Genomic DNA, 10532 nt, shown 5'->3' on the forward strand with positions numbered 1-10532 from the left:
TTTTTTCGTCAGCAACTCTCCGGCAAAAGTCCGTACGCACTTGACAATCCGTGGTCCGGAAGAAGAGTTCGGTCCGTTTTCGACCAGCATGGTTCTCGGTCAGGAGTAGGCACTGGGCTTATTTCTTGAGGTGTTTCTTAAGATATTTCCCACAAATTCATAGAAAGGATTTTAAAAAAAGGGAGACAGGTCTGTGACACCGACCGCACCTGTCCAGACGAGGAAGGACACATTTTCCGCCGCGCCGCTGAATAAGTTCGATATCGGATGATGAAAACCTGTATGTGGTTGAGGCTCAGATATTCTCATAGTCTTCAACTCCGAGTCATTGCCCCGCTCTTCCACGGAAATGTTTCGGCGGGGAGCGTCGGTTCCCTGTACATGGGGGGAGAATCATTCACCACAGCTTAAGGTCCCGACCGCGATATTCGACTGTGTCGTTCGACGTCCGCGAAACACTTGCAGAGGAGCGGTGTGGTGCAACGAACTCGGAAAACATCAGGCTCGTTCCGAGGAGCGAGTAGAGCTCTGACATCTCCGGCTTGACGAGAACACTTGGGTTCTATCCCGGATAGCGAGTCGTACGACTGGAAGGCGACGCTTCGGACGATCGAACAGTATTCGGAATCCTCGACCAAGCTGTCGCGTCGCGCTTCGGGTGGGAGACTCCGATGAGGGGGTTCCTGATCTCGCGAATATCAGGGAACGGGGACTGGACTCCGAACGATATCGAAATCTGACTTTCAGCAGTGGAGGGATCCGGAAAATAGTTCTCATGTAGCGCTACCTGCGATAGTGAGCGTTCTCCGGTACTGTTGAACGTTCAGGTGGTCACTCGTCCTCTCGGAATTCCAAGAATCCGTGAGCAAGAAGAAGTTGTCCTCCACTCGAGTAGGTAGCCACGACCAATTCATCCGTTAGAGTTCATTTTATTAATTTTAATTCCCCCTGGTGAGCTCACATGGTGACGATCGAGCGCCTAAAAGAGCGTCTAGTTAAGGAAAACATGATCTCTTGAAGATCAACAGTACACTATTGGTCAATGATTCTTTATTCAGCGTGATATATACAATTATTACCAGAGGTCAACACGGAAAACGGTCACGCGTTTCAAGGCGTGATTCAGCAAAAATAACTTGTCAATTCTCGATAATGTAAGATTTCTGTACAAGGCAGGGGAAACACTGCAATGTTTGGATAGCGGCACGGATGCCAGTTTCGTCGTATCTATATTTTCTCTTCCCTCTCTCCCTTCCACTTGACTATAATGCCCTCCTTCCCATCGGAAGCGCTTGCTGTCACCACTACTCCTGGAGCTGACTGACTGAGGGGGGCCGACTCGAAATGCGATGATTTCACTTCTCTCCTCGGATTGCTAAACCCCACCAAACGGCGTCAATGACAATCCATGCTCCAGAACTTCGGCAGCCGAACCGCGCGGGAGAACCACGCAGGTCGTGCAGCGGCGACAGCAAACTCGCGAACGAACGAGCGAGCGAGCGATCGCTCGGCGAAGAAGCGTTTGGGATCGACTAATTGCTGGACAGACTTGGGATCGGATGAAGTTCGCTACATATCGTTAACGTTCTTTTTGCTACAGATGTCTTTGAGTGTTTTGAGTTCTTCTATGAGCACAGAGTTCTGATTCTCTAAGACCGCAACTCGATTCTCGAGGCATTTAATGTAATCTTTCTTTTTCCGTCTGCACTCTTTGGCTGCTTCGCGATTCTTCAGAAGGCGTAGCTCACGTTTTCTGGCAGCTTCTTCAGCGATCGTCATCGATTGACTCGTTTGGCTCACCCCGCCGGTCGTTACCACCACTGGGGTTCCGGCCCCCGTGACCTGCGCCGGTCGCAATTGATAAGTCTGCAGGTCGCCGACTCCAGAGACAGTAACGGGTACGAACAGCTGGCCATCGTTGGAGTACTGCACGTACTGTGGGGTATTGACGTCAGTCTGAAGTTGGATCGTTGACGGTTTTAGCTGAAAGTCGCTATCAGAAGCAGTATCGTCTTTGTCGGACGAAGACGACCCCGCTACAACCTGCTGAGGTACGATGTCAAGATTAGGACTGGGGACGTTAGCGCGCGAAGTCTGACACCATTCACAAGAACCACAACAACCGAGTAGGGGGGTAGAGTGGGTAAGGGGGGGGGATCGAGGAGCACGAAATCGATGGTTCAAATCAGAAAACCCGATCCTCGTCTCGTTAAAAGTGCCCGGATCTTTCGTCACGATCTGTCATGAAACAAACAGCACACAAAGCTCTAGGAACACGATAATAATTCGAAAGGGATGAGACGGGGAGGGGGGAGGCAAGCGAGAGAGATATTAGAGATCTCAGAGTTTTCTTCGAAGCGAAGCGAGAAACGAGCGCGAGATATCCGGTCCACACTGCTCATTGACTGAGCCGGGCCGGGCTGGGAGATATGGGGAAGAGGAAACCAATCGCTCGAGTACTCACTTGAAGAGTTCCCATGGTCTGACCGTCGTGTTGGGGCATAGACAAATCGTTGAGGATTTTTCGGTATGACGGTCTCCTCGCGAGAACCTCTCGTCGTTTCCGAGTACCTTCGTCCTCGGCGAGGGTCCCCCCGATCACGCCGCCGTGCACCAATTGGACCGGTACTTCCTCGGCAACCTGTTGACCCGCCGCCGACTGTATCACCGATCCCTTATTGACCGTCAGAATGACTGGGTTCTTCAGCTGGAATCGCACGAAATGGAAAATTCAATCGAGAACTCCCCGTCGTGCTCACGCCGATCAGTGTGAGTGGACGCTCGTCGGATGCGACGAGGCTTTCCTCGAACGTCGACGGATCATGATTGTTCTCAACAGTAATCAGCCCGCGAGCTGCTGCTGCTTCGTATAGAGGAACGGGAGAGGGAGCTCAGCAGCAGCTACACACGGCAAAGCGAGCAGCCGCGCTGATGGTGATCATTTCAGCGAGAGCGCATCGTCTGCTCGCTCTGACGTCAAACCCCATGCCTCCGTTCGGCGCCACCACCGCTAGTCTACCGAGCTTCCCACCGACGAAGAAGAAGCGGAAGGAAGGACGGACCGTCACTCAGTCAGAGCGAGGCGAGCTCACATCTGATCGAGGTCTGATATCACACGTGAGCTTTGACGTCAACGATGACGACAACAGAGCCATCACTTCGTCGACGGGTCGGTCAGCGGCGGCGGCGGCGTCGGCGGCCGAAGGGGGAGGACATCCGACTTTTCCTCAGCGGATGTGTTTTTTCAGGATTAAGACGAATATATTTGAGCACGGCATCCTCTCCGGAATATGCTCGGGATTATAAAAATCTTTGCGCCTCTGCTGTCTGCACTAGACGACCACCGCGCGGATTTCCAACGGGAGTTTTCTCGAGAGCGTATTCTTCTATCGAGTATATGGTAATATCGTCTATATTAACTTTGAGCTACTCACGTTTTGGATGGCGCCCGCCGAAGTAGCCTGAATCACAGAAGTTGTCGCCTGGGAGCCTTGTGTGTGCGACGCGGGTTGAATCACACTCTGAGCCAGTGGCTGGACGTGTACAATTGATAGATTACTGATTGGCTGCTGAAGCGTGATCTGAGTGCCCTGAAGCCACACATGGGGAAGTTAGTACGGTCAGTTGGTCAGCCAACGAGAGCTTAGTCAAATAAATAGCGAACAAACAAACACGTCGACAAGGGACCGTACTAGATTTCGCGATAGGAGAAAAACGAACAACGAGCAACAACAATATTGGCAAGCAGCATACGGTATGGATCAGTCAACTGGATCGAATACGGATTTCGGTTCAAAGGAAGTCGCGAAGGGAATCGCTCGCGCATGGAGGGGGAATTCGAATAGAAATCGGCTCATCGAGTCCATCATTTCCACCCAGTTGACCCGATCTCGGAAAACAGGGAAATCGACCTTGTTCACGCGGTTTCGAGTCACGAAGCTCCATGAGGAAAAAAGCGGGGAACATCCACGCCCACATCTATCGATATAAGGAACACGCGAGAGAACACAAGGAAGTCAAAACCAGCGGTGAAGGCGAAATGAAGAGGAAGTGGGAGACAGTGCACTTAGAGGATTACCTGAATGACCAAACCGTTCTTTCGGACGCGATTCGCGGCTGCGGGATTTGCCGAAGCAAGGGTTGTAGCTCCCCCTTGCGACACAATCTGCTCGCCCGGTGGGGAACGGGGTTGGATCTGCGAACACCGGAGTTCATCAGAACGCTTTTCATCTAACTGAGCTATCGTCTTTTAGTCAGTTCGAAACCAAAAGCACAACATCGCCAGGAACGGTTCTATCACTTCGGTACTTTTCCGTAAGCATCGACGCGGGGCAGGAGGCTTGAGACGTGTCGCTAAGCTGACTCCGCAAGCGAACACAACTCCAGTATTGGCGCTGCCGGGGGAGCGAGGGTCCATCGAGAGTATCTCGCGGAACTTGGGAGGATCGGGAAATCTCGAGTCGACTCATTCAATCGATCGATCATGCCATATGGAGCGACGGAGGGGACGTGCGTCGGTTGGATGGAGTAGATCGCGATTCGAACAAGGATTCCTTCTAACCCAGAACGATTTTGCGGTCGGACATTTGGTCGTGATGAATCAAACAAACAATCGGTCTGAGACACTGAAGCGAGTGCCGCTCGACAGGTGGGCTCACTCCGAGCTAAGATCGGCGCCCGAAATCTGTGGACTCGAAACGCAATGCCGGCCCGAAGAAGCGGGGGAATCGTCGTCGATTGACCTCCAAGTTCGAGAATCTCTCCGAAATTTCAATCCGCGTCGCTTCTCGAATATGCTGAACAAAGACAATGGCCGAGCCTCCGAGTCTCTGGAAAATTCCGAGATATTTCTTGGGCGAGCGATCCAATGGCAGTAGGATGCGAGTGTAGCGGCAGGAACTTTCGATTTTCTCGGCTTACTTCCCGCTTGCCCTGAGAGTCTCATGGATGAGAATTCCGAACACGCCGATCTGTACGCGCCATAGTCGTCATAAGCCAGTTGAGAAGGAGTGCACTCATTGGATTTCGTAATCGGCGAGGCTATCTGTAGTTCCGTAACAAGCTTTCCCGGACTTGACGAATCACTTCTCCCAACAAAGCGATAGTGTAACACAAGGTTACGAATGATGCTCGACTTCGGGTGGGCGTGCGCGAGTAGGTCCTCGAGAGTGTTCTTACTGATTTCCCAAGGAACGAAACCTCGAGAGGCTCGAAAGTACGGTGCTCGATGGATCGAGGTCGCCTCGTAACCTCGTCCTCTACCCCTTCTCGGTCCCCAACATAAGCTCGGGTGTATTGCTCCAGAGGGGTCACAAATCAAAGACATCACACAAAACGAGCGGAAGTCGTGCGATTGCTGAACGACCATGACACAAACACGCCGTTTGATTCCCCGAACTTCCGAGACCTTTGGTCAGCGCTCACAAGGGGAACTGAGAGTCGATCCCCATCGAAAACTGTGTGGATCAGCCCACCATTGAGGAAGTTAGCGGCGAGAGAGGTACAGAGAGCTCAAGCGAGGAGTAAGGATTTGTTCAAAGCAAAGGGGATGCCACGAGGATGTGCCAGCGAGCCAGATCAAGTAGCGGAGCCCAAGTCCGACATACTCGTCATTCCTTACCTGCTGAGGTGTGGTAAACAAAACTGTGGACTGCTGTGGCGTGGCAGCCTGCTGACTGATGCGGACTCCCGCCTGCCCGGCGTTCGTTCCCCGGGTCGAAGGATCAGAGTTTTCGGAGAGGACCTCCATCTTCATCTGCTAACTACGGTCGAGTCGCGAAACATTCAGCAACTTTTGAGTTGCGAACCTGAAAAACGAGTGTACTCTAGTGAGCATCTGAACATTGTACAATAGAGGGATGCGGTTCGGATTTAACATTCTGGAGACCGTTGGCTCTCAGTGCCCAGCCTTATTCCCCCCCTCCCCATCAAAGGGCTTTCCAGAGCAGTGCCGGGTACGGTGGGCACCAGGGGTACCCATCGCGGATCCATCCTGTTTCCCGATTTCGCAGACGATAAGCGCGATCTCTCGATTGACCGTGTTTAGGGTTTACGGGCATCGATTCCTCCGCAGAAGTGCACAAAAAATCATCGAACGTCTCTCGAGTACTTCACGGAAGGCAGAGGTTCTCGTTTTCGGACGACAGTTTTCGCATGTATAATACGCAGGCTGACCGAAACGCTCCGGGGTTTCGGTGGCCTTCTTGGACGATTCTCTTCTACGGCAACTTCCGCTTGAAACGGTTTACCTCCTCGTTGATCGGAAATCGGAAGATTTTCTCGACGCCAGGGATCAAGCCACGAGTTCCGTCACCAGATCCGTTCTCCTTGATCTTTTCAAAACTCATTCCGACGAGGAAAAAAAACTCAGAATCCTTCAGATGCCTAAGAAACCAGAAGCTGCTTCCGACCAGCATCGGAGAAGATTTTCCGCTTCGCCAATCTGAGTCGGTGAGGAATCGCGCGCTGAGCCGATGTGAAATTTTCTGGCTCTATCCGAAGCGCTTTCAGAGCCTCCGAGCCAACAGCGGTCGCAGCGCGTAAAATTCGTCGCTGTGTGATGCAGCCACGAGAAAGCGGGCTGTTGAGCAGTCCCAGCGGAGCAAGTTCCGATTCGAGTCAAATGACGTCGTCATGATGACGTTGTGGGATGCGTTGTGGGCTCGAACCGAGCGTGGCACGGAAATCGCATCGCCGATGTTCACTCATGCCACCACTATCGGCAGTGTTTGTTTTCTGGTATCGTGCGCTAAAGGCAACAGAGAATGACAGCGCGGGAATCGTCATAAGATTCTGAGATATGATTCCAAGCTAGACGAATGCGCGCGTACCCAGATGCGGGAGGGTGCCAAGGACCTTTCGGCGATGTTGCACTCCAATTCATCCCTATCGGAAAGCCGAATCCGCTCCCACGCGCTGCAGTCTCAGGACAGAGATCACAGATCTCACGAAATGATCAATTCTAATTCCCGCTTTGCCGGATGAAGGATATCCGCGGCGTAGCCGCTGACTACATTTCGGAGCCTTCGGCGTATTCCATGGACCAGGATAGATGAACCCTCATGTCACGGAGCTCAACGTATCAGCGAAATCATTCGGACTATTCCAGCAGAAACCTCGAATGAATTCTTCATCCCATGGGTTTTCCGCGCCGTCCCCCTCCGAGAGAATCGAGCAACCGGCGCACATACGCTCATCGAGTACGGCGGACCCCGTATCCGATAGAACCTCCGAAAACGAGGTGGATGGAGACCGAGGTGGTCAGAACTAGACGACGGTCGATGATGGATAGTACACGAGTGACGGCAACCAAAGAATCGGGCGGATGTACGACTGTTTGGAGGTACTAACGAACATAATATAGCGAGGTGAGTATGTACAATAGCGCTCGTCCGAACTTCCTGGCTACCGGCTGGCGAATGCGGGAGAAATGGAACCGCGCACGACTTAATGAGAGGGAGCTCCTACTCGCGATAGAAGACTTCAACCCGGTCATGGCTCTGAAGACACGGGCTGTCCCGCGGGCGGAACTCCACTTCCCACGGGGAGTCCGGGAGGTGATATGTCTGGTCAGAAATGAATTCGCAAATAGAGCTCCAGCTTGGCGTTCTGTTCGGCGAGGGGGAAAAGACAATGGACGCGAGTGGAAGGTCGGAATAGAATAAGAATGGAGCAGTTATCTTCACCCACTCTCCGAGCGACAGAACTCGGACATGTGTTCCTTCCGACTCATGATTAGCAGACCGCAGCGCTCACACACCGAGAAAGCAACGCGACCAGCTCTTATCACAGGTGGCTCTTAAGTCGAGCGATCCCACCATATCCCATCTGAATGCCCGCAAACGTTCGCAGGCTCATGAGGAATCGCAGAGCGAGCAGGAGCCCCTGTATCGAGCGATATTCACCGAACAATGATAGTCATTCCAGCGTTCGCGCAGCCTGAAGTAGTTCAGTGATGGCAACGGATTCACTGATTTTCATGATATATTCCCTTGCTGTGGGAGCTTGTATCAAATGCCTGAAATGCCCGCGGGGATGACGCGGCTGAGTTCCGAATTCAGCCGGCCGCTTCTCGCCACGTCGGGTAGCGATACGGTAATCGACGAAAAGATTGACCAGACCGACAGCTTATTCGATTGATGAATCGATCTGAGGAACTGAGGCGCTCGATGAAGAAACCAGGCGGAAATCGAGCTTTCTCTGACTTCGGGAATAGCTGAATCATATCGAGCTTGATATCGGATCGTCTCCTCGATCGGTCGGTCGGTAAGTCGGCTGCCGCTGTTGCGGTGTGGCCAACTGGCTGGCTAGCGAGCTAACAGTAGGCTCCTATCTCAAGGTCAAATATTCGACGAACAAACGAACGAATGGATCGCTCACTCGCAAGCAAACACCAAGGCTCTCAGTCAGTCGAACAATCTCTCAACTGAACCGCGCGCGGTCTCAGACTGACGGACTCCGGTTCCCTGAAGGAATGATCCGCAGCCTAGGGGCAGATCCGCACAACATAAATGTTCGACGACTCCGCATACCGTCATCGCAGAGGAATCCACAAACGCTCATGAATCGCGGAAGATTCTGAGGCAGAAAAAAAAGATCTCCAGTCTCTCTCGATTTTGGATCGAAAACCGTGATCCGCTCACAATTATTCTATCTGAATATTCCGAAGCTGAGCGTCATCGAAAATAACTCCAAACCTGAGCGTCGACCGATCACCTTCGGAAATTCCAATCGGAGCCGCACCAGCCGATAGGGCCAAGAAAAAGAGAAACGCGCGCGCGGACACACCGTGGCTCTCATCCGACAGAGCCGTGGATCTGCAACTTGTCAGCAGCGCTATAACTTCACGGCGATATCGGCAGCGCGGCGATGGCTGCAAGGCTGATCATCGGCCAAGATCATCGATACAACAGAGATGGTTCTCTGCTCTTCGATATATGGGAGGAATTACCGAGAACGAATCATCCAGGCCATCAGCGGGATAATATTGTTTTCAGGCCCAAATACTGCGTCTGCCTCTTGACGTGTTAATCTTCCACGCGATCACCCTCGTTCCGAGTTGAGGAAAACATCCGTTCCCGCCGATGGAGACAGTTGTGGCGGATCAGGTGACTCGGGAATCCTCACAGCCTCGAGCGATTGCCACTTCCAGTGCTGTCAACAATAAGATTGCTATCGAGCACTACCACAGCTGCGAGGTCTCGCAGCAACTCCCACTACATGAATGAACCGTCCACGACACAGTCCAACAGACCTATCATCTGACCAATGGACCGAGCGAGTCGGGACCTTTCCTCACAAGGTGGGGGAACACCTGAGCGCAATGCACCAGATCGAGCGGCACCCACCCTACACCGATGGGCCGACTACGACCGATCGGACCAGCAGACACGGGAACAGCCCCAGCGTCAAGCAGACGGACCGACGAACCCCTGGATGGACATAAGTACCGATAGACAAACAGTCTGAGTAGAGACCATAGCTAGCATACTAGCACCAGGCAAACAACCAGTCGGGCGGTGGGTCGGTCGGTCAGTCAGTCTTTGGTGCTTGCTTGCTTGCTGCTGCTACTACTGCTGTTGCTCGGTTGGCTGGCTGGCTGGATGGCTGCTGTTGTTGCTGTACTTACACTTACGTAGTAGGGGGATCGTCGTCACCAACCACCACTGACTGGCCGTCCGCTGTTGTGATGAGCCGCTACGTAGAGTCACTGAGTCAACGACGACGCCATCTTCTCGCTTCCCATTGGCTGCCCGATCCACACAGCGCGCTCATTGGCTGCTGCAGATCACGTGACGTCACCATGACGTCATCCAGAAGGTTCTGCAGCAGTGGGTGCTGTACCAGCGCTCGCGCGAGAGCGATAGGCCATTCCCGAAAGCCTTCTTGCTGGTTCTTTACTATGGTTGCCACCGCGAGTAGATCCACGGAAACAACCTCAACAATAGTATCGCCACTATAGTCTCTACCTACCCAGGATCGCGTCCGCTCGCGCGACGCTTCCTCTAGGATTTCCTGCCTGCGCGTACCAGGAAAGAATGAATCTGTCCGAAGATCTGCGCGGCTGGAACTCTGCACCGCAAGCCTTGTCCTTCTCACCGATGACCAACAGGAGCCTCTCGGGCCGTTGCATCGACGGGTCGTGGAGGCGCGCGGGAAAGCGAGACTGGAGGAAGGAAATCCAGGCAGCGCCGAGTGAGGAAATACAAATCATATCCAGCGAACGGAGCCACGGGGAGCTCCCTCCCTGCGGAAGATCCATCGCTTTATTCTCCGGAGTCTCTTATGTTAGAGGTCTCGGTGCAAGAACTCGACTCCGTTACCGACTCATCCAGAGATTCGCCCCCGCCCCCCTCCTTCCCTCGAGGAGTCTTGCGCGCCGCCATGTTTTACCAGAGAGAATATTCCTCCCCGCGAACTCGCCTTGAGCGCTCCGGTGCTGAGGCGCTGCAATCCTGCGGGCGGCGGGGAATGTTAGTTGGAACTTGGAACATCGCGGTCGAACTTCCTCAGCCATCGCAGTTCTCCAGAGA

The 10532-nt window shown here is 53.2% G+C and overlaps 1 protein-coding gene across 1 annotated transcript; it reads right to left on the bottom strand.

Annotated features, from left to right (window-relative positions):
* Positions 1 to 1017: 1017 nt before the first annotated feature.
* On the bottom strand, positions 1018 to 9687 carry LOC100899865 (Cyclic-AMP response element binding protein B). The gene is made up of 5 exons (XM_003737017.2): positions 9629 to 9687; positions 5621 to 5807; positions 3435 to 3590; positions 2465 to 2707; positions 1018 to 2046 (listed from the first exon to the last, which is right to left on the bottom strand). Exons 2-5 carry the CDS (start codon positions 5753 to 5755, stop codon positions 1570 to 1572), a joined length of 1011 nt encoding a protein of 336 aa, XP_003737065.2. The 5' UTR covers positions 5756 to 5807; positions 9629 to 9687; the 3' UTR covers positions 1018 to 1569.
* Between the last annotated feature and the right edge of the window lie 845 nt (positions 9688 to 10532).

Source organism: Galendromus occidentalis, unplaced genomic scaffold (assembly GCF_000255335.2).
Source record: "Galendromus occidentalis unplaced genomic scaffold, Mocc_1.1 scf7180000075388, whole genome shotgun sequence".
In the NCBI taxonomy this organism is placed as follows: Eukaryota; Metazoa; Arthropoda; class Arachnida; order Mesostigmata; family Phytoseiidae; genus Galendromus; species Galendromus occidentalis.